Source organism: Oryzias latipes, chromosome 20, assembly GCF_053564925.1.
Source record: "Oryzias latipes strain Hd-rR chromosome 20, Olatipes_Hd-rR_3.1".
In the NCBI taxonomy this organism is placed as follows: Eukaryota; Metazoa; Chordata; class Actinopteri; order Beloniformes; family Adrianichthyidae; genus Oryzias; species Oryzias latipes.
Window position 1 is genome coordinate 15,084,420 of NC_136256.1, and position 25,135 is coordinate 15,109,554.

The 25,135-nt window shown below is 39.6% G+C and overlaps 1 protein-coding gene across 1 annotated transcript in view; it reads right to left on the bottom strand.

Moving 5' to 3' along the window:
• olfm3a (olfactomedin 3a) overlaps positions 1-25,135 on the bottom strand; it is a 35,446-nt gene that overhangs the window by 2,261 nt on the left and 8,050 nt on the right. The window contains exons 2-4 of the mRNA XM_004080929.5: positions 5,884-6,027; positions 2,938-3,093; positions 1,565-1,784 (exon numbers count right to left, since the gene is read on the bottom strand). Coding sequence (XP_004080977.1) covers positions 1,565-1,784; positions 2,938-3,093; positions 5,884-6,027 — 520 coding nt within the window. The remainder of the gene's footprint in view (positions 1-1,564; positions 1,785-2,937; positions 3,094-5,883; positions 6,028-25,135) is intronic.

Sequence of the window (25,135 nt, forward strand, 5' to 3'; positions counted from 1 at the left end):
ATTCCCACTCTGTGGTGTTCTTCAAAAGGCCTGAAGCTCAAAAAGGCATGAAGCACTTAGAGCAGAGGTGTCGTCATTCTTTTTGTAAGGAGGGCTAGACTTAACTATTATCATTGAATGCAAAGAAACTACAGGATTACAATCATATTGATTTCTCTACATTTACATTTAGTCTTGTCTTAGCAATCAGCTTTCATATTTGAAGGTCATGTTAAATAAAACAGCTTTTGAAGCATTACATTTATGGGGTGACAGAAATAATGCAAAAGTGCCATATTTTGAAAACCCATTCTGATGAAAATTGTGTGTTTGGTGTTTTTAACATATTCTTGCTTTTCTTATGATGGAGGACATAAATAACTAAAATGAATCGTAAATTGGCATTTCTAAGTTTTTTTCCGTTGTGAATAAGGACCAGACAAAAAACTGCTGTTAGAAAAATATCAAATTTGTGTCATAGAAAAAATACAATTTTTCTGAATCCACTTATAGACAAATAGATCCATGTGCGTCTTTGTTTCCCTTGACATCCTGCTCAAATTACGGCTTGATAGCTTCAACATTGCTCACCATTTTTGTTGCACCGCTAACAAAAATGGTTGGGGTTGTAGATTAGCAGGAGAGTGTAAAAAGATATTCCATGGGAAATAAGAGCGGGCTTACTCTACACCAACAGTCCCGCACACAACTTTCCCACCCCTGGTGTAAAACACATTTCTACCAAATGACTTGGAAATTATCTTTGGCTGCTGCAACTTCTATACCAGGGCGACTTCTAAATAAAAAAATATGATAATATTTGCGTTTACATTTCTAACGAGTTTTTAGAGCACCTCTTTTAATTTTCCTGTTGGCTGCTATCACCACCACGTCTATCGAACCCTCTCATCTGCAACTTCCTCGTTTAAAGAATATTACCGCAACATATGAACAATTATTCCAATAACTATAGCACATAGAACATGCTGATAAGTCAACGAAAGTCTATAAATTACTTTCTATAATTGAATTCTTCATCGTCTGTGTCGGTTTTGAACAAGCGGCCTAAGACTGAGTCGCGTGTCTTCGTTGCTGTTAAGCATACACGGAGCACCACAATTAAGTGGCTGGAATAATATACAGAAACATGTGTGCAGAATATGGACTGGAAACCCCAAGGTCAAAATGGGAAAACCCTCCGAAGGTGGTAGAGAATGAGAGGGCAAAGATCCTGTGGGACTTCCAGATCCAGACTGATAGGATGGTTATGGCGAACCAACCAGACATTGTAATGGTGAATAAAGAACATATGAAAGCCATTGTGGTGAATGTGGCAGTGCCAAGCGATGGGAAAATCAGGAAGAAGGAACATGATAAACTGGAGAAATACCAGGGTATCAGAGAAGAACTGGAGAAAGCATGGAAGGTGAAGGTGACAGTGGTGCCTAAGGAAAAATACAGTAATTGGTAAAATATTCCTTAAACTTCATTACAGTAATATTTTAATTTATCACTAATCTATTACTTTTTAATGAGTTACTTCAAGCACTGTCAACTTCTACAGAAACACACAAAGACTTCTTACTGAGTTTGCCCATGCAGCTGCGCAGCCTCGTGTCCAGTCTCAGGACACGCTGGTAGAGCTCATCGTAGTCATAGGCTCCCAGTTCCTCTTGAATACCTGTCAGAACCACAGACAGGTTCTTGATCTCCTCCTTGAACTGGGAGATGAGCGCAGCATCCATTTTGTACTGCTCCAGGACAGGGATCAGAGGCTTCAGCTCGTCCATCTTGTCCTTCAGCTCCTGCAGGGGTGACATAACAGAGACGGTGAGTACTGCAGGCATCTGGACAGAATTTACAGCAAGAAAAGGACCCAACTGTAGGTCTAAATGGTCTAAAAGTCTATGTAAAGCAGAAATTAGGCAGTTGGTTAAAACTTGTAGAAAGACATTTATTCCTGTAAATTGCAATAACATTTATGAATAAATTTTTAATATACTGCTTGCAAGTTTAAACTTATTTTAGACTGTTTTAAGCACATAAATGCAATAAAAGGACATGCTATGTTTTTGTGAATGCAGTCAATTTTTATTTATACTTTTAGCCTCTGCAAAGACTGTTTTTGAGCTGGGGCACTTTTTCTTTGCAAAAATAAAAAGATTGTTTAAGAATTCATTAGTTTTTCTCCGTATAAAATGAGTCCAATACTGATCAATATTGTGCCAAAACCTTAGGCTGAAGTTTATATCCTCCACGTTTTGGCATTCAGACAGAAAAGATAACTGATATGTTACCATTGTGACAGTAGTTTCAGAGCATCTTTAAACATTATTTATTACACATACTTATACCATGGTCTGGTTGAATGCTCGATTCTGATTGGCTGCTGGGTGTGCATTAAAATCTAATAGCCGCACGGTGAAAAAAGATGTTCCGGTCACCTAGCTTAAATGTTTTGTATCACTGCGCTGGCTTCTTTAAAACAACCTTTTGCTTCATCATCTGGACAAAAACAAGCGGTAAGAGATGAACTTTCTCTCTGAACTGATGCTTTATCCAACCCATCAGGACAATCAGCATATATATATCGCCGAATCTTGACTGCAGCGGTGGTGCTGCGCAACTATATGTCACGTGATGCGGCACATCGCGCCGCAACACGTGACATATAGTCCGCTTTTTGTGAGAAAAGCGATCCAAATCGAAAAAAGAACAAGAATTAAGGACTTAAACCTGGTTAATATGTATTGCTTTTGTAACTGACCGTGGTATAAGGGGGTTAATGGCCTTCGAAGTGTGCGGTTATTACTTTTAAACGCACTTCGCGTCGGATGGTTCAGGCTTCCACGGCGTGCGTTAAAAAGTAATAACCGCACACTTCGTCGGCCATTAACCCTTACATGTAGTACAGCGTCTCTACAAACACACAGATATCAGTTAGCCATGGCAAAGTACCTGATAGTTCTTGGAGATTATGGATTTTCGTTCGTCTTCAACCTGCCGGAACTTTGTCCTCAGGCCTTTCATTTGGTTCTCCATCTTCATAACATATTGAAAATCTCTTTGCGTTCGCAGGTTCAACACCTCGATGGACTGAGACATGTTTTGCACCTGGATCCAACAGACCAATGTTAATTCTAATCTGAAGCACGTACATGAACCTTGTATGTGTTGGTGTCCTCTCTCCCATACCAACAAAAGCTACCAGCCAAACATAATTATGTTCTGTTAGATCACATTTTTTGCAAAACCTTTGTTCGATAGATTTTGGGAGAAACCTCTTGTTTTCTCGTGTTAGAAAGCTTATCTGGCATTAGTGATGTGGCCCCTTCAGGTTTTCCTCTTATGGTTCATTCTGCTTCAGACTTGTTTAGACTGCGTTTCATTTGGTAGGGAATGTCAAAGACATAGCGGTGTTTCTTTTAACAACGATTCAATTAATATTGTAATTTTTGGTTGACAATGTGTTTCATAGGCAATATTGGTTCATTTCGATCCGATTCACGGACCTAAAATCGATCTTTACCTAAAAATTCAACCAGTGTGACTCGGAGATAAAAACCTGGGTGCTGAATGGCGCAGATGAAGTTTTTTCAGATTCCTTGTTTCTATTGCAAGATAAAATAATTAGAACATTCTACCACACTGTATGGTCACATGTCTTTGCTAAATTCAAAGTGTTCCCATACATCGGACTGGAATGATGGACTGATCATTTTTTGTTGCATAACATGTGTGTTGTTTGCTGTGGTGGTTGTTTTTACGTTATAGTTAAAAAAAACGACCAACCATGTCCAAATCCAAATGGTGTTTTCTAATATTAATATAACCGATTTTTTCTATTTCGAATCAACTTTATGATGTTATAGATCAATTTGATTAAAAACTTGTCTCAGAAAGATGGATCTGATTGAATTGTGGGAATGAACATCAATTAAGTCGCTTAATGGTTACACCCTTACCAAGAAGGTATTTAGGTTTGATTTGTTTTGCAGGTGGATTCCTTAGAGTGGATGCTTGAACATCACACAGTTACACCCAGGGATGGGTGATATTTCGGTGCCAGTATTGGTATTTGCAATATTGGCATAATTTAACTTTATCGGTATTGATCCAATATAAAAAAATCTACTGATATTCTTCTGACTGTTTCCAGAAACACTTTATTTTCTTTTGTTCCTAAGAGAGTGGGAAGCTTATGTTTACAGTCATAGTCAGTAATTGACTGTTTTCAGGTAAATGCTATTTTTGATAGGGAGTCATGTTGTTCCTAATAGATCTCAGGCAATTGGGAGCGTATGTCCAATATTCAATAAATGGTCTGTATGCTTACAGATATATTTATATGAAAGTGTTAAAATGATACTTGTCACTATGAGATCACTTGCTTTAAGTTAAAAAGGTCAAGTCCAATGTGATTGGCCAGTAAAGGACAAGTTGTGCATTTTTAATGAAGAAACAAAAAGGAAATCTGAATTTTGTGTTACCGTAGACACTTAAGTATCGGTATTGGCAAATATCAGATATCGACCAAAGTTGTACAGGAAATACTGGTTTTGGACGGAAAAAGTTATATTGGCCCATCCCTAGTTACAATGACTCATTTTGCAAATTTCATGTACTCTAGAAAGAAAACGGCAGAAAAAGAAAGTAGGAGAGAGTCCTGGCTAGTACACCGATGCCCCCTCTGCCATTTTTCTTGCATAACTTTTTTTCTTCTTCTAAATTTACATCAAGGATCTACTTGAATGAGCAGCAAAATGTCTTGCTTGCTCCAATGAGCAGAAATCCTCTGATAACTTTAGCTGGATGAATAAGAACCTTCAGAACCTTTTCCATAATTTATAGTACTGACAGTGTTGACAGTTTACAGAAAATACTTTGATTTTTGAGCAACATTTACACCAGTAACATCTTGAATTTCAGTCCAAACTGCAGTTTGATTTGTCTCGCACATTTTATACTCAAGAGACAACTCACAAATGCATGAGTTTTTGAAACATGCAGGAACATTATTTGAAAACAAAATAATGAAAATATGAGATAGCAGAATCTGAACCCACAGCATCAGAAAAATTTAAATATTAATTATTTACACTATCATTTATACATTTATTTAGGACTGGAAATTAGAATCAACAAAACATAATGGATAAAAACATATAGTTTATAGAGCAGAAAATTAATGTTTTTTGTTACTTTGAACAATGCAACAGTCAAAGTTTTCTGTCAACTTCCTGGTTAACTTCGGCAGTAAACAAAACATAAACGTTAGTGTTGCTTTTGATCATTGGACAATAAATCCTGAAATTCTTCTTCACAGTCTCCAGACCTAATCAGTAAGCAGTGATTGGTCTGAGTCTGTCTGAATTATCATTTCTATGGTAACCACTCTCACCAATCAGGAGAGAGCTTGTTGGAAGTCCACATCTCTGCATCTTAAAACCGGGCAACACGAAATCTGTCATTAAACGTTTTGAATGTTTGACGTGCGACCATATACATATTTATTGAGGGATCCGATTGGTCAGTTTATAACTTTAATAACTTGCTATAAAGAGAAAAATATGAAAAAAATAGCATTATTGAGAACATGTTAAAAAAAGTAGTACAGCAAAAATGATTATTCTGACAAATAAAATGACTGAATAATACATGTAGCAGTTTATTTCCTACTAGATGTCTATGGGTTTTGGCTTCTTGAATCCAGCAGGTACTTCCTGTTTGAAACATGAGGGGGTAGGGGTCCCTCCATTCAGTGTTCATATACAATCAATGTGCCTACTTCCAATTTCAGGAAGTGCCAGGGATCTGTGATGTCATATCCTGGCAAAATGGGCTTGTTGAAAATGACAAGTCATGCGGCAATTCAAGGCTCCACTCACTGTCAAATATTCTCACCTTTTCAAGAAGTTGGCGAAGCTGCTTGCTTTTGGCGTCTCTGGAGCACAGGTTCTGTTCTGGAGCCACCACTGTACAGATGCAGCGTCCATCTGCATCCTGGGCAGAGCTGTACACCTGCCAGCCTTCCTTTGGGCCAATAGTCTGCAGGTACAAGCAAAATAGCAAGGATTTATTCATATAATGTACTAAAACCTTTACTCAACAAAGTTCTAGTGTTACTTGAAACATGACTCAAGTTTAGACGTTACTTTAGTTTCACACATGTTGTTGGGTGGTTAACCCTCATCATTCCACTAGAGGCAGTATAAGGGTTTTTCCTTTTGGTTTATATGCATATGTGTGTGTGAACTGTAGATGTACTGTGTACCTGTTGACATGTATGTATGTATGTAAAGATTTTTGGAGCCAACAGGTATATTTGTAACATTTGAGTGTGTGTGGACAGGTCCCGCCCCTTTTAGACAAACATTTACACCTGATATAATGATCATAAACTTCTAGCAACTTCTTGCTTCATGATTCTACACATAAAATATGTCCAACACAAGAGGCCTTCAGCTCTTCTCCAATTGCTAAGCTGTTGGACAAGGCAAGTAGAAAAAAATAAAATGAAAAAATAAAAGAGCTTTTCCTGCACATTTCAAAATGGCTACCTCCATAAAATCTCAAAAACACTTTTGGCGGGAAAAAGTTTTGCCAATTTTCAAGATATTATGGTGAGAATAACTCATCTATGAATACTTGCTGTATTGAAAAAGATAAAAAATGTGTTGATAATTAAAATTTTATGTTAAAAATGTGTGAATTAAATTTGAGAAAGTTAGTAAAAAAGACGCTTTTTTCCAAGAATGCTTATGTCAATATTTTCGCATTTTAAACTAAGAATGTTGCGAGTAAAAACGTCTTAAGTAAAAAGATAAATAACATAAATATTCTGTAAGTTCTTTGATGTAGTGGGCTTTACAGGGATAAGATGAAGTAAAATGAAATCATTATATTGAATAAAATAAATCATCACTTGTGTTTTAATTTTATTTGAATGCATTTCGGAAAAACAGTTCCCTATAAAAGAGGCCCACAACTGAACCAAAGAATAGAAAGAATGTCAAGTTTTAAGCACAAAAATGAATGTCATTATTAAAGCGACTCTACCAAAATAAAATAACTATGCTTTTGGGTGAATAGTTATTGTAGCACAAATAGTTCTGGTACGTCTTCAAAAAGTGAAAGAAAAAGGAAAGGGAGCATCAATTAAATATATTCTGGGCTAAACTTTAGCTTTAAAATTCATTTTTAAAATACAGCTTCTCAAGATTTACTTACTTAGAGTTACTTTAATATTTATTTGCCAGGAATCATAGACAAACACATCATTTTCACACGTTAAACAAGAGTTTTACTCATCTTCATTACCTGCAAACTGATGGAACTAAAAATGCAGGAAAAAAAATTGAGTCTGCTCAAATCAACCACAGAGCATAACAAGTTTACATAAAAGCAACCTTCAGCCTGTTCTGATGACTGACTATTCTGAGCTTTTTTAGTACCTAATAGAGCTGTTTTTTTTTTAAATCCAGCACTCAGAACTGCCACTACTTTGGCATTTTATTAAAAAACAGTCCCCTCACCTTGTGTTTTTGTTGTACATAATTACAAGTGCTCCAGTCATAACGTCTCCTCTTACGAAAACTGCAGAGCTGGAGTTTATTTATCATTTTAGGCTTGAATAAATCAGGTCCAACGTGGGATGATGGTTTAATCTCTGGCTCTTGACTTCAGCCGCCCTGAGTGTTACTGATCTGCTGCAATCTTTCACAGAACCAGTGTTGAAGCTAAAATGCAGATTTGTCATTTATTTGATGTCAATTTTTTAAAATCGAAAAACAAATTTGGAAATTTCTCACACTTTGGCATGTGTGGGCAGAGAAAGAACATAGGATGATTAAAGTTGCGAGTGGCAGTGTACGGCCCACTAGTGCTACCCACCCCGCCCTCACTGGCTGAGCATCTGCTACACACCCCTCAGTCTCCCCCTACCCAGCTCAAGGCTGCATTAGACAAATTCATTAAAAAAAAAGCTTTTTTTCAAAATGGTGCAATTCATGTTGGTTTTATCTCCATAGCAACCATTTTATTTTTTGGTCACCTGGGGGTTACTGAGAGGTTTATGTAAATTTTTGAAGATTTGGCAAAAGTACATTTTTGGATTTCCCTAGCAACAGATGTTTCTTTTTCAACTATGTCCACGTTCCTAATATTCATATTGTATGTTAAATCCTTTTGTTCATCTTGAGCCACAGATTTATGTTGATTTATTTTTCTTAGCAAAAAATATGTGAGGATTCTCGATTCTGATTGGCTGCTGGGTGTGCATTAAAATCTAATAGCCGCACGGTGAAAAAGCTGTTTGACCACCGGGGGACAGTCTATCATCTGTCCCCAACTTACCCCCTTCCTCATATAACCTCATAATAGGGTGAGGGGGTGGGGGGCTTAGCCTGCGATGAGCCTTGGGGGGGGGGGGTTTACTAGGCAGTGGCCCCCCTCCTGTGGTTGCCGTATGGAGTGGGCCCCCCCTCTTTCGGTTTTATTTGCACCTTAGACATGTAGGGCCCTTGGTAGGGGGGTTGCTTGGACATCACTGCCAGCAAGCAGCGGATGTCCTCCTAGCACCCTACCCGCCAATTTTAACCGCACCTTAGACATTTAGGGCCCCTTGGTGGGGAGGGTGAGGGGACGTCACTGTGAGTAATCAGGAGATGTCCCTTTAGTGCCCTACCCGCCAATTTTAACAGCACCCCCCTTAGTACACACACGCCTCCCCCCTCAATATATACATCCCAACATAAACACACACACATGCACACACACACCCTTTCAAACACACATACACGCACACATATTTTGCAAGGAAGGTGGGACCTGGGTCCGTCTGTCCCCTGCCTCTTCCCTGGTGGGGGGTACGGGCCCCTTTGCAGCAGCGGCCGTGTCCCCGGGGTGCCGGCTTCCTGGGCCCGGCGGTGCTCTCTCCGCGCGGTGGGGGGGTTCACATTACATCTGAGCCGGGGGTGTCTGGTCCCTGGGGGGTGGGTTCTGGTCCTTGCTCCTGAGTGCTGGGCCCCGCCAAATTTCCAACTGTGGCCGAGCCTGGTCGGGCCATATTTACAACACCCCTTGTGGGCCCTCTTTTTTCCCCGGGGTTCCCCCCTCTTGGGCGGGGGCGGCGGGCCCCTGCCTCGCTTCTCCCTGGACCAACCGTGGGCCGGGCGGGTGGCTGCCTGGAGTGCGGAGCGGGTCTCCCTTGGGGGGTCCTGGCTCGTACCTGGGGTTGGGGCGGGGGGATGCCCGGAACTCCTAGGTGGTGGTGGGGTGCTCGTTTGGGGCTGTGGGCGTCCTTCTCCCTAGGGGCCCTGCGTTGGGTTCTCCCGGCGCGGCGGGGGGGCTGCTCTCCTGGTTGGGCTGGGGCGGCGCTCTCTTTCCCTCCGTGCGTCCCTGGCCTCTGGCTCTGGGGGCCTTGCGGCGGCCCTGCTGGCCCTGGCCTGGGTGGCGGGCTTGGTCGCCCGGGCGGCGGTTGTTCCCTGCCGGTTCCCGTGTGGCGTTGGGGGGATTCCGGCTGCCGCTGCTGCTGCGGTTGGGGTCTTGGGGTGGGGATGGCTGGGCACTCTCCCTCCTTCTTTTCACGTTCCACCATCCATTTTAGAAGAACATAAACACTCACCTGAGCATCGGTGTTAGCTCACCTTTGCACTAACAGTTTGCATGACTGAATGACTGAAATATTTCACACTAGTTGGTTTTAAGGCATAAGTATGCGTGTGAACACTATCTGTTTTGTGTACATGTCGACAGGTGGACATTTTTGCAGCTAGCAGGTGTGTTTATAACATTTGAGTGTGTTTGTGGACAGGCTCCGCCCCTTTTTTTTTTTCCTTTTTTTTTTCTACATTTGAACCTTACCATAATGATTAACAACCAGTAAACTTGTTGCTTTATGCTGCTTCATGGTCTTATCCCCCTTCCCCTCCTATTATCAGCCCCTACCCCCCCTCTCTCTAACGTCCCTCTCTCTTCTTCCCCTCTTTCCTTTTCCGTCCGGTCCAACACCAAAGATTTTCAGACATGATTGAAATTAATAAAGTTTGGCCTCAATTACAAAAGGGGTTTATTCAGACATACCTTTGGTTTGTCTGAAGATTAATAACCCCTCTTGTTAAAGTAAAATATGTCCAACACAAGAGGCCCTCAGCTCTCATCTGTCTGCCCAGCTGTTGGACAGGACAAGTTAAAAAAAAAAAAAAAAAAAAAAAAAATATGTGAGGAACAGGGTATAGCCACTCATGCAAGTTTACCACACTATCGCTGTTCAAAATCTACAAAGTTTAAAGCAAAAATTTTTTTCAAGTAGCTTCCCAATGATGCTCGCTGAGTTACGAGGTGATTGGTTGAAATCCCAAGGAGGATTTTAAATCTGTAAAAATGGACTGAAGGAGATTGTTTTTAAGGAAAATACAAAAAGGCAGCCCTTTTGCAAAGTCAACAAAATTTTGGTATCATTTTTTATGCCGTGATCCGGATAAGTACTCGATTCTTTTTGGCTGTTGTGTGTGCATTAAAAGTGATAACGCACACCTAAAAAAGTAGTTCCGGTCACATGACTGATTAAATGTTCTATATCCCTGCGCTGGCTTCTTCAAAAACAAACTTTTGCTTTATCATCTGGACGATAACAAGCGGTGAGAGGTGAACTTTCTCTCTAAACTTATGCTTTATTTCAAGCGGACTTTGCCACTGCAGTCAAGATCGGAGGTCAAACTTGTACATATGTATCTATGTATTTTTGTGTGGAAGTTGCATGTATTTTAACCTGAGCTGTCCACTTCTCTGTGGGTGTTAAAAAGAAACCTGTCTGGCTTTGCCAAATGGGCCGGTCATGCTGATGAGCCCCACTGTGACGGTCTCAGCTTGTTTTGCAGTTGGGTGACCTAGCGGAGGTCGCTGAGCTGAAATGTCATCACAGCTGTAGCCATTAACACCATATAGGAGCAGCAGGAGTCTACTTATGTTCAACATCAGAATGAAAAGGATTGGTGACAGTTTTTTTTGAAACTGGCAATAAATACTGTGATTTTTTAGACTTGTGCAGGTGCAGCAATCCCTTTTTTTTCAGTGTCTAGGAGTGTGACTGTCATAAATCCTTAACTACGTTTTTTACATTAGGTGAAAAAAACTTGCTTTGTGTGGAATAGATAATCCATTAAAGGTGGGTTCATACCAATAACTGTGGATTTGAACTTACTTAAGTTATAAACTGACCAATCAGATATGGTACCATGTCAAAAGTTCAAAACGTTTGATTGACAGATTTCTATTGGGGTATAGACTTCCTACAGGTTCACTCTTGATTGGTTAGATTAGTTGCCAAAGAGCCATATGTGGCTCCTGAGCCTCAGGTTGCAAACGTATGGGTTGCTTTACTTGTTGAACCCGCCCACTTCAGATGTTTGAGTGAAAAAAAGAGAAGAAAAAAGTACAGAGAGCTCCAAGTTTCTATAAAAGTTGATTTAATTTTTTTTTCTGAACCTTGCATAAAATAATTCACATCTCCTGAACACTCATTGAGGCTAGTTTGTAAAAGTATTTTTACCTTCGGTCTGTTCATCAGGCAACCACAAAAATCTTGTATGAGCAAATCGGTCTCTATTAACCAAAGCCAGTGTGCCTCCACATTAGGGCTGCACGATATGAGGAAAACCCGCGATATTAGTGATTAATATTGCGATAACAATATATTTTGCGGTATTTAAACAAAGAGCAAAACAACCAAAAACATCATTCCCATTTCATTGCAACAGTTTAAAAATTACATTCCAAATGACCCTCGTCGACATAGGAGGCGAACATCTTTTTAAACACATCTGATTGGTCAACAACGTGAAGGGGTCCATCCGAATGGTCAAATGCATAAAGGGATTTATTTGATTCGTTAAATGCTTCAAGTTGCCATAAGATTGTTTTAGCACATTTAAGGTAGCCATTTCTTGCAATTTTCGCTGTCTTTTGCGATATGGGTATTGCACCGCTTGATATCGCGATAACGATAAATTTGCGGTATATTGTGCAGGCCTACTCCACATAATATCCTGGAATATTGGATATCATTTGACACAAACAAAAATCAACTTCATTAACTCCTCTTGCAATGGTGATGGACAAACTGACAGATGAGGTTAGACAGTCATTTGTAGTTAGACAGTCATTTGTAGTTAGACAGTCATTTGTAGTGAGAGCAGGGAACAGATGGAGGACAAGCTAGAGAGGTGGAGGTAAGCCCTGGAAAGTAGAAGAATGAAGACAAGGCGGATTACATTTGTGTGCAGTAGTCACAGTAACATTTTTTTTAGCGGTATCAGTCTGTTTTTATATGTGTTGCAAACAAGGTTGGAAGTTACAGGTATAGTGAATAAGCTAACATGGCTAACGCTTCTAACATGGCTAATATGTAGTGGTGTCAGACTGTGGCTATGTCCAAATTCCCACCCTAACCCCTGACTACTAAAAAACTATATAGTGCAGGACAATTTAGTGCACTGGATTTTTTTTGTAAATGGCGAATATGACTTCACTGATTTCACGAAGTTGAAATCCAACTGAAATGAGCGTTTTGCAACGACCTATAATCCACTGAGTTCTGAAGATGAAAACGTTGATGCTTTACTAAAAAAATCATTTCAAATACAATTTTGCAAAAATTGTTCAAATGCGATGCATTGTGGTCTATATTTCCCAATCTAGTGAGCATTGATGCATCTCTAGGGCAGTTGATTTTGGATTTGTAGATTCAGACACAACTACAAAATGGCGAACGCACTACATGGTGCACTATAAGTAGTGAAGAAATTTGGCCATCTTTCTTTTGTGTTGCTAACAAGTTCAGGAGTTGACGTAGCTACAGTGACGTTTGTTTAAGCATCATCAGTTTTTTTATGTGTTTCAAGCAAGGTCAGGAGTTACAGGTAGTGCGAATACACTAACATGGCTTGCGTGTAGCGTGTTGCAAACAAGTTCTAGATTTACTGTGAACGCCATTAATAAAGTCTGACTGACAGACAGACTTATTTCTGCCTCTTTTGTGTCGCTTAATGTGCCTAGTAGCGCCTTACAATATGACATATGTTTAAATTTAGACCATTCTTTGATGATGCGCTCTCCGTCATCAGAAAAATGCCACAAGAATACAACTTTAATAAAAGCATAAAATACCAAAGCATAAACAAAACAAAAATAAACAAAAGAAGTTCACCTTGTTGTTTCTTTTTTCATTTGTCTATCCAACAGGAAATCTTCCAAAACACCTTGTTTAATTTTTAACTCTGGCTTTTTAAAGAGTATCGCTGGAGCAAGGCTGCAATGGCTTCACAGAGCTGCATGCCAAAATCCCATCATTAATCATCCTTACAAAACAACATCCAGCAGCTCAAAGACCTCCCCAGTCACCCAACAGAGTTCTGCCCTCTGCAACAGCATCAGAAGTATGTGCAAAGAGATTCCCAACAGTGGTCACACACACAGAACTGCACACATGCCAAAGCATTCCCGCCTCCTCTTCTAGTTGTTATTCCTCATCTCTTGGTTTTTCTTTGCCAAGGTTTGACTCGTGGGTCTTTAAAAGACGACACGGCAATCATCAATATTTTGGTAGTGGGGTTGCCAAGTTATAAAAAGGCAAGAGGGGAGAAAGCTCACCAAAGTGAATGATTCAGTGTGGTTCTCTCATGGAATAGACAGAGAGATGACACTTGACAAAGGGGATATTTGTCTCTTTACAAACAGAAAATGTCTTTATGGTTTGTGACTAAGCCAATAACCAGATGCTACGTTCACACCAGATACAGAAATGCGCGCTCAAGCAACCACTTTTAATCAAAAGTCAATGCATATATGGTCAATTGCCCATATATGCATGTTTCAGGCTTCGAAAATCAAAATGAAGCTGGACCATTTTGATTTTCAACAAGATTTTAAGAAATGTTTAAATCAAAAGTGGGTCACATTGTCTTTGTTTATTTACAGTGTGCTTTATTTTGAAGGTTTCAAACAGGATTTGATCGTGTTTGTGCTAGTTTAACAATCACAAGTCTTACAATCTTGAAACAACAAACAAGATGAACTGTATGTAACTGTCAAGCTAAGTTCACACCATCCATGTGACGTATTGCAGTCCTGAACGTATAGCTCATGGTGTTCACACTAGGAAAGCTGGGAGAGGCTTCTCCTTTTTCTTCTTTTACTCTTTACTAGCGCACATCCGCCACCTACAGATGGAAGAGGCTTGGTGCAAAATGGCGACATGGTGCAAACCTTGTAAATATTGCTTCAGGTTTTTCCTTTCACACTTTCACACCTCTACTCCGAACACAAACCGTGATTATTAATTTCTCCTCCAAGATCAATTTAAATTGTTGGCACTTATGTGAATTAAAGGGGAACGCCATCCAGCACTTCGAAATGCGAGTGTCTGATTGGTCAAAGTTTGACCTGAGTAACAGCCTAATTATTTTAGTTTTTTTAATCATCCTTTTGTTTGTGTCTAAAGGTTTGAAGATGATGCTCAAAAGAGAAAAGATTCTCACTATCAAACAGGTGTCATCTGAAAGGGTTTCTTCTTCTTCTTCTTCTTCTATCGTAACTGCCTGGGATTGGACAAGCTTACCTCACATGACTGATTATAAGACGATCATCGCCTCATTACTTTTGTCGTTACACACATGACCAGTCTCATTCCCATTTCTTATTCATATAACACTTTTACCCACCAATCTAATTGAACTCTAAATTAGCCCCCTCTTCTGCCGCGCTGCAGTCAAGAGTGACATTTACAATCCTTTGTGCTGCTCATCAGACGGACGCCTAATGAACAGTGACAGGAAAAGAAGCACTGCTGTGATCATTTGACCGCGATAATAATGCACATTTTGTGCGTTAATATCCAGCATAGCACCTCGTGTGAAGTATTGTTTGACTTTAAGTGCTTTCTAAAAGGTTTCCCTTTAATTAGATATTAGTGTGAGCATTGGTTTCAAACTGATGCTCCACTGTGAAATCAGAAAACGTGACATCGATGACACCTTATGTGAGGTCAATAGGTTTAATAAAAATCAACTTTAACATTAAGAAAAACAGCAAAAACAACTTTTTAGATGCTTTAGGAGATGATTGATGCCTGTGTGGAACCAAAGAAAAAAAAATTGTATCTGAAAAAAAGAAGAAACAAATAATCAGGAAGAAAACGAACAGATGGAGCATGTGGTGTCAATGTCTACGTATTGCCTGAGCTCCCTTTGGACACCTGAAATGCTGCATTCCTCATATTTTATTTTCTGACAGAAAACAAACACCGCCTGTCTCAACTTTTCTCATTATTGGAGAAGCGTTTTGATGCAAAGCTAGAAGTTCATCTAGTTGAAAGATTGACTTGAACCTAATCTTCCAATTTTGCACTGCATTCACTGAAGAAGTTATTTTTACTTAAGTCATATTTACAAAAGTTTAAGCATATTTTCAGTCCTAATTTCTGTTTAGTTGCTGTGATAAAACTAAGAGGTATAACAAAACAAAGAACTTCATGGTTTGGGATGAATAAGATGAAAATAACGGACAAAGCATGTGGTCATGTATTCCATTGGTTTGTAAAAAGGTCATTTTCAGAGAGTAGTAAAGCCTTAATCACAACTGCCCTTGCAGGTGGATACGGCGGTCTGCGGGTAAAAAAAGTGCAGACCTGTATGGAGCATTTAGGTGGCCCACACGAGATATCAAGGTCGTAGAGCACTTGATAAGACTGTAGAGTGATAATGTTCATGCTTATTTTTTTAAAACGGGCATGCTGCAGGTGACAGGTTGTAGAGTGTTGACCAACACATACTGTGTAAGTGTGAAATAGTTGAGTATGTATTTCCACCCCCCTCCAAATCCTGCGCACTTTTCAATGAGCTGAGTAGTTTGTGTCAGCATCCTACCGACATCCTGCAGAAACTTCACCTCCACACCCCATGCATGCAGCATTTGCACACTGTCAGAAAGGGGTCAGTTTGTGCACTTCAATAATGACTAGAGCGTTGCATAAGGACTACGACAGCATCATCCTTACATAATAAGTGCAAGTATTCAGACTGGAAAAGTTTATTACTCCGGATCCAGTCTGCTTTATTTGGTCTGGATCAAACCCTGTACCTTGCATTTGGTCTGTATTCAGACTGCTGTCTACCGGACATTACTGATCCGAACTAACGCTTGTAAGCAAAAGGATGTGACTAAAGATCTCTTCAGTCATTGGCCAGGAATTACGAGGGTGGGCCAAAGCAACTATAGGCAGAAATTATGAAAGTCTTGCACTTTACAATCCTTGTCAGGATACATGTAGTTCACTTATTCAAAGTTGGTCAGCAAAATTTAAAGTTTGAATGTCTGTATCAGCACCACATACAACACATTTTATTGCTACTTTGGTATAGCAGAGGCATGGTGCAAGGCAGGTACTGATGAGATGGCGGCTATGAAGGTACGCTGATAAGTATCAATGACATATAGATTGTCCGGAAAACAGTGTGCAAAGCAAAGTGAATAACGTTAGTTGTTTTAATGAGTCTACATTCATCAGACCACATTTTAATGAGTTGCTGTTACATCGCTACTCTACGTCTGTCCGCGCCTTTTCCTACTCTGTTTACATCACGTGACAACTGGGAACAGTAGCCGTTTTGGTCCAGTTGTTCCACTCCAAGCACAGAGCCTATTCAGACTGAGGAAACTCAGAGCGAACCGGAGCTCAATCCGATTAGAAACAAACCAAGACCACCTCGAAAGATGGGTCAAAGAGTAGTTCCTGGTCCTGGACCAGGGTCTGGTTGGGTGTATTTGGCCTTTGTGCAGTGTGTTAGTGTGTTGCGCAATGGAACCAAACAGTAGGTATGTTTATTCTTATTGGACTGTTTGACTTTTGCATTTTAGTTGACTCCTCTTATGTTCACTATATGAAGATAAAAGGAGTTAAGAATGGTGTAATGTGCAATAATGATTTCTGAAATGTTTTAATATTAATCAATAAGCTATTGATTTTATTTACTTGATCTGCAAGGTGTAGCAATATTTCCTGGTTTGATGTGATAATGTGTTCTAATAATAATGCTATTATATTGGTTACCGTTACTGATTACTGAAGTCATGAATAAATGTTTTCTGAAGATAATCAATCAACAATTAGCACTAAATCAGTGTTAATTCTCTATTGTTTTGACCACAATGCTTGAAATCAATCAATCAACCAATCAATCATTGACGGTGCGGAACATAGGATACTTTTGTATCATCAAAAACAATCCACAAGAATATGTTTGAATCACCAAAACCACGATTTATATCAGAGTGGGTCTTTAGGACCAGACAGTGAATGAAAAAAATCTATGCTGTCATAAAGGAAGAAGTTATTACCACCAAAGGATCTGCTCCACTCTGATAAAATTATTATTTTATCAGATTATTAAAAAAAACAAGTTTTTGTTCATTTTCACATTTCGTAAAAATACCAACTGACTGAAAAGTAGTTGCACAATATGCAAAATTTCTTCATTAGTACCAGCTTGTGTGTGCATGATTATGCCCTTTGGCGTCTTTTGACTACTTTCCGTAATTATTCTTGAACAAATTATTGCATTGGTGACAACAACCGGCTCCCACCACAGTTCTTATTCCAGACACAAGTCCTGTGTGCTCCAAGCTGTGGAAATGACGACCTGACTTTCCTAATCACGGATAACTCAATAAAAAATAAATGCAAATCAACATCGCACCTACAAGGCATGAACAATAATCCTAATGAATGTCTCCCAGTGTAAAATATGATTGAGGCAAATCACAGCACACAGATATCTCTCCAATTACACACTTAAGTAAATTTTGTTGTTTGTAATTCAGCTATCAACAGGTATTTCTCCTTCAAATACATGATCTCGCCGTTACGTTTGTCCTACAAAATTTCTTTGTTTGGCAGAAGGAGTGAAGGTTGGAGATGATGAGGGGCTGAAGGTGAATGGTTCAGGCGATGAAGGAACAGGGGCAAGAGGGTGGGAGGCAATAAATGATGTCGGGGACCGTCTCAAATCCCATCTTTTGTCCTTAACTGCGACAGTGAGAAATTAACCACTTGAGTCCAAAATGATGTTACCAGACATTTTCCGTCATGCCACACAACTAAACTCGGTTAAATTTAGACCGTATTTTTATTATCCACCATTGCATCTAAAATTACCACAAAAAAAACACACACACACACAAACTCTTCTGATTTAGAGCTTAATAGATCTGTTTTCCTCTGAAAAGCAAAACCTCTTCTAGTCAATACAGCATATCTGATGTCTGCGGCTGAATGAATTGCCGACCTTCCACATGCAGCCTTGGTCTCTTGATATCATTTTTTTCCCAGGGGTTTTCGTGATGGGTCATTCGATTTGCCTCGCTGCAGCAATATCAGTCAGTCGGTCTGAGAATCACCACAGGTGAGAGGCTCGGGATAAAGAAATTAAAAGACTTTCAACGGCGGTGGCAAAAATCAATCTGTTATAATATGGCTTGGATAAAAAGAGAAAGCTGACCCAGCTCCCTGAGCTGCATCAAAGAGGCCCCCAAATAGTTGGATTTTGATAAGTCATCATTTCTGTTGGAGGAAAATATGGAGCTATGGCTGGATCGATGGCCTCCTCCCTCACTGTGCTGACTCATAAAAAAAAGAATGGTGACAGCTTGGAAATAACTCACTCGATCTCGTGCTTTTACTTTACTCTTTGTCATGTCTTATCCAGCAAACAGCTGATATGTTAACTATGCTAGACTTTAATTGGTTGTTTTTATCAATCTGTTGTTTGGATCTATTTTAAAAGCGGTGGTCTTTTAAATTTGATTATGCCGTTTTTAGCCAAAAACCTATTTCGTTTTCAAGGACAATTTATGCAGAGCAGCAGGAGTTCACTAGACATTCGTGTCAGAGTTGTGGGCGGGACGGTTGGTGTGGAGTAACCCCACCCCCTTTGCCCTCCCTGTTGCTGCGAGCTTTCTGTCTCCACTCTATTCTGCGTCTGAATGACGCAGATTTCAGCGATACTTCTTTGTCTCCGTAACACAGTTTGATGATCAATCAAATTCTCAGCCATGTTTGTTTCAGATGGCGCTCCTTCTTCTGCATTGCTGTCAGTAGGAAATAGTGAGACACACATCTACAGCGCCCTATAGCGGTTGTTAGTGGGAAACCACCGCTAAAGGGGCAACCAGTTGTTAGTAAGAAAAAAACAAATATCAACTATTGATGATAAGGGTGAGCCAAACTTGTTGTTTAACCGACATGCTGCCTGCTTCGATTAAATGACTTAGGTAAATGGTGTTTACTAATATAGCGCTTTTTCTACCTACAAGGCCCAAAGCGCTTTACAGTCACAGACCCATTCACCCAGTCACACACACATTCACACACACATTCACACACTGGTGGCAGTGTGGATGTCCACCTTGATAACATTAATATATCATCATTATTATTATAATGTTATTATAAGAAACAGCTGTCACTTAAATTAGCCTAATTTTTGTAATGATATAAAAACCGGAAATTAAAGTAAAAAATTTTTTATGGTGGAAAACGTAAATCAATCATCAGCATTTAGGGCTCACCTATTTTCAGCAGGTCAAAAAAACGACGCGCTGGGCTCACCCAAAAGCATCAATATGTGATACGGAGGGGGGTCCTATGTGTCCATATATAACGTGTTGGGGTGAGAACGTGTTGGTTTTTATTAAAAATACCCCCCCCCCCCCTTCCCCTCTCTGTGGCTGAGAGCTTTCTGTTTACATGCTCTCCTGCTATGTTACAGCCCCAACCTAACATTAGCGGTGTAACAAAAATGGTGAACAATACTAGAGAGCCAGATACCAGGAAAACAAAGACGTACAAGTCGTCTACAAATGGAGGCATCAAAATGGAGTGAAAGAGGAACCTTGTGGTCTGCCTATTGTACTAGCGATATCACAACTGCCACATTTTTTCGATTTACAACAATTTAAATTTAACAAATACTCACAAATGCAATCATTTTAAGCCTAATTCTCTATATATGTACTCCATCATCACAAAATGCAACAAGAACATGTTAATAACACAAAAAATACAATTTTTATTGAAGTAAGGCTTTAAAAAGAAGTTCCTAAATAGTAAAGTATGAGATGGCAGCAAAGCAAAATCTTACAGCACAATAACGATGCTGTCCTGCCCACCAAAAGACAGGGACCTAAACAGATGCTATTTTCTCTGTCATCAATCAAGCTGTCCAAATAAAAAGCCACCAGAGAATTGGAGGCAAGTGAAGTAGAATGTGCCTGTCGACACTGTAACTGATGTTTAAACCTCCACAAAGGAGTTTTGGGTCTAATGGTAGGAAGGGGAGATGATTGGAACCAGTTTTGCTAATAGAGAGATATGCACCAGCAGTGCCGAAAAGTTCCTGAGACGCACCAACAAAGACATACAGGGCGGAAATGTAAAAGACGACACAGCTGAAAGGAAAGTCATCCTCTTTGACAGATGTGACTGTAGTAAAAGGGCATGCAGGGAGATTAATTTTCAAGAGGCGTGCCACCTTCTTGCCTTTTCTGACCCCAGCGAGAGAAGATTGAATAGATAATTCTGCGGGACCTCGGCACATTCTGCCCCAGAAAAGGCTCTGAATGAGCAGCCGCCACCGCCGCATTATCTCGTTCACACCCTCCCGCCTCCTCTCTGGGGTGTGCTTCAATGAGCGTTCGGCCTGAACAGGACGTCATGTCAGTCATGAGCACCCTGGGGGATGATAATGAAACAGCCATTAAACATTATCCATGAAGTGAAGAAGTCGTTAGCTCCGGGACTCACCCAATGGCACATGCAAACACATGCAGAATATGAAGCAGCTTCAGCACGCTGCAACTTAACAGCGATGGGCATCTTTGGGCCCTCTAGCACTATTGGTATGTCTCAGACTTCAAACATTCAATTTTCTTAGTTTTAAACAACAATTTAACTTCTGGATTGGAGCTGCTTTAAAAACTAAACTGAGTTTAGATCAGTTCACCAAGTGGACACTAGGTGGCTTGTTACTTGGGATGGTTGATATTTTGGCGCCAATATCAGTATCGGCCGATATTTCCATAATTTTAGTTTATCGGTATTGAAAAGATCAAATAAATCCAGCAATATATGCCACTGAGATTTTTTTCTTACTTTCACCGCTGGTTACAGGAGGAGAAAGGCATTGTTTACTTCTGTTTACAGTCATACGCAGTAATTGTTCTAATTATTTTTAGGTACATTTAGTTGTGACAGGGATACATATTTTTCCTAATAGATCCCTGGCATTATGAAGCTTTTATGTTTAATAGTCAGTAAATGGTGTAACTGTTTTCGGATATATTTTCAAAGTTTTCAAGTGATACTTGTTCCTAAGACAACACTTGCTGTAAGTTAAAAATATCCAGTACATTGTGATTGTCTCCTCCATGCCATGTCTCCTGTCTAAATTGCGTTCAATTTACTAAATCTACAGAAGTCTTTGGTGACGATCAGATCTTTTTTCTCATTCTAAAACTCTGGACTTATTTTTCTACAAAGGTTTGAACTTTGAGAGTGTAAACAAGTATGAAAGTGTGAAAATGTTCATGTCAGTCTAAGAAGTGTATATGAGGGGTTTTACAGCCATAAAACGTTTATTTTTCCACCTCGCAGATTTCCCCTATTGCAGATTACTTTTAGTATGTAACCCTAGTGATAAACAAGGGAACCCTGGAGAGCCATTATGTAGCCCATAAGAACCCATGGTGACACCAGGTTAACAGAAAAACATCAGAAATATGCTCTATGATCCACTTGGTTTGTTGGATGTTCTGTGAATTTTATTTTTTCAATGAAAAACTGGTCTGGGTTCTAATGAGTAAAAGGAGATTTTTTTACATAAATATGTAAAATTGGGATTCAAGACTTGTCAAAAAAATCTGTTGAGTTTTAAAGAATCGAAAGAGTGGAAGATGGAAGCAACCATTCTTAAAGATGAAGACGGGTGGTAAATTTTTCAAAATAAGATACTCTTTTCAACTTTTGTCTATATCTTTTTACAGATTAAATGTTCTAGTTTGTCAAAATATAAACTGATCTGGAAATAACTTCTTCAACATTTGGTGTTTTATAAGTTAAAGTTCCATCTCTCATTTAAATCTATTGTAAAAATTTTCCCAGCGTTCCCTTTGAAATTGCCGTTTTTGTCCAAAAATTATAAAATCCTGTCATTTTCTAGGACATAGTTTCTGCAGAGCAGCAGTAGTTCATTGGGTATTCACCTCTGAGCTGTGGGCAGGGCTATTAGAGCGGAGCAAGTCTCCCCCACTTCCCATCATCCAACTGTTTACACGCTCTCCTTCTAGCTTACAGCTCATCCCACCCCAACCTAACAATACCAGTGCAGCAGAGGAAAGAAATTCTCAGAAATGCAATTTTAAGCTCAATTTTCTATAAATCATGAGAAAAATGCCACAAGAACATGGTAAAAATACGGAATACATCATTCTCTTCGGAGTTTGTCTTAAATGTTAGACCAGTGTTTTTAAAAACTTTTTTGAGTGACGGCTCACTTTAACCTTGACAAAAATCCAGCGGCACACCAGCATCCAAAAAAAAAAAAAAGGACAAACTCATAGTCTACATTGATCTACAGTCCCTCCACAATCTCACATGCATTTTTGTGATAATTGTGGCAGAAAAAGCTGGAAGCTGCAGCTGTTTTTTCTAAAAGATGTCATAAAAGTTAAGTTAGAAGATTTAAAAACTGATTGATGTGTGTTCGTTGTGGTTTCAAGACGTTAAGAGGAGATACCCATTGTGCACCGAGACGCTGCCACTTTAACCCAATGCATCATAGGAGATGTAGTGCAAACAGCCGCCAAACGCAGAAAGACTCGCGTCTCTGAGCTTCATTGTTTTGTTCACTTTTTCCACGGTCTGATACCGGATTCTGTGGAAAGCTACACGGATAAAGACGAGCTTTAGCTCGTATTTTTGTTGGGACTGAGCGACTTTGAGCTAAATCAGGACAAGGAAGTGAAGACTTTAACCACTTCTGATTGGTCAGACTGATGACGTGTGATTAAGCCTTCAAGAATGATTGGCGGGGACAGTTAAAGGGGCGGGACTTTTCAGAAAACAGCTTTAGTTGCCGCTAAATCGCGGTACCTTCATTCTGTTCAAAATGTCTTTAATAGAATCAAATGAACACAAAGAAAAAAGTATTTTATGATCTTTCATATTCCTAATTTCTCAGTGTTTTATCAGGGCCTGTTTGGATGAACAAAGAGCTGATATCCTGGAGATGGAAAATGTTCTCAAATGAGTTAATGAGGGCAATTCATTTCCAACGGCACACTTGACCATCTCTGGTTGAAAAACAATGTGTTAGACATACAAACAGTCACATTTGTAAGGTAAGATTTGTATCTTTAGACTTGAAGTATTTTTTTAACTTTAAATTATTTTAATTTTTATATTTTCTGTATATAAAGTCTTCAACAATAAAATGTTCATCTTGAATTCAGGGAGTAACACTTATTCTTCGTTTAGGGAGCGGTTGTGGAGTTTGATCACATCAAATCTGTCTCATCTGCATGCAGATGTTCAGGCAACCGCTTCAACATTTTGAAAAGTCAGAGCATGCTCATTAAAGCTGCAAAAGGAAGAACATGGCTGCCATGTCTGCCGTACGGAATCTGCAAAAAACGCAGCCCCGATCCCGCTTCACACCGTGTTGAAGAAAAGGTCATTCACCTGAGTACTTCATGCTCTTTCATGTTCTTTGAAATGCCTGCTTCTAATTATGCTCTGCAGTAGGATTCAGTAAGATGTGACAGCAGCAAAGTCAAATCTACAATTCCACGCTCCTGTTAAGAAAAAAATATCACTCCTAAAAACTGATCTTTAAAGTTGCAAAGGAAATGCATGCTTGGTAGAAAAACATATTCTTTTTGGTGTGTAAAATCTCCAGTAAAATGATTCCAGCGGGGATCTCAGCATTCAGAATGTTCACTTTGAATTGTGTTCATTAAGGTCATCTGAAGTAGGGAGACAATTGATTTTCTTATAACAGCCTCCTTTTTTTAAAACGGTACCACAAGTCCTGTGTTAGATTGTTGTCACGTTCATGTCCACTCCAGCTCTACATCAGTGAATTAAGCCACTGGGAACGCTTTTAAAATAGATCAAAAGATGATCAGAGTAGGACTTCAAACTCTTATTTCCTGTTCACTTTTAATTACTGATTATTAATGAAGGTCTTGAAAGACTTTAACCAAATTAATTTCCTTTTGTTTCAGATGTTTTCATCTTGTAGCTACTAAAAATTAAAAACTTCTCCATTTATCTTGTTTCATTGGTTTAAATGAGTTTGCTCTCCTAAACATTACAACCGAGTTTATTCAAAATGTCTAAGTTCTCCTTTCATTGTATATAGCATAACCTTTTTTGCCATGTTTTCAAAAGTTCATCACAACAGTTTGGTTTATTGCAAATTTGGTTGCTGGCAAATGTAGTTTTGAGCAGTCACATCCAATACTAATCTGCAATAAACAGCAAACAGAGTCACTTTGGGACTTGTTGCACCGAGTTCACCTCTAACTGCATTATTAACCCGTTAACCACAGAGATGTCGCAGGTGACACCTAAGTAACAGACTCTCTGTGACGTACTGTAACTCCTTGACCTTTTACTTGATCGCATGAGCTGATCCTGTTGTGGAAAACCGTTCTTGTCTAGTCCACAGGCCTGTTAAACCCTTGATTACAGTAGGTGATCAAGCTGTGGGTACTTCCACTGCCTTATTCACATGAACCCGTACGAGTGCTGCAGGTTTTTGGGTCGTCCACGTCCAATGAGGGTCATAGATAGTATGGGCTTGCTCTTAAATGGAACACAGGTGTGTCTTGCAATTCCCTTGAGGCTCGTACGGCCACCTTAACCCTTGTTCTATCTTAGATGACCCCACCCTTACATTGACGTGTTCTCCCTACCATGACGAAGGTGGATAAAGGTGGGAAAGATTTCATGTAATCCATGGACACCAGTGAAGATCACAAATAAATGAAGAAAAAAGGTTCAGTGCACTGTCTAGTGGGTCTAGATGACCCAACTCCCAAT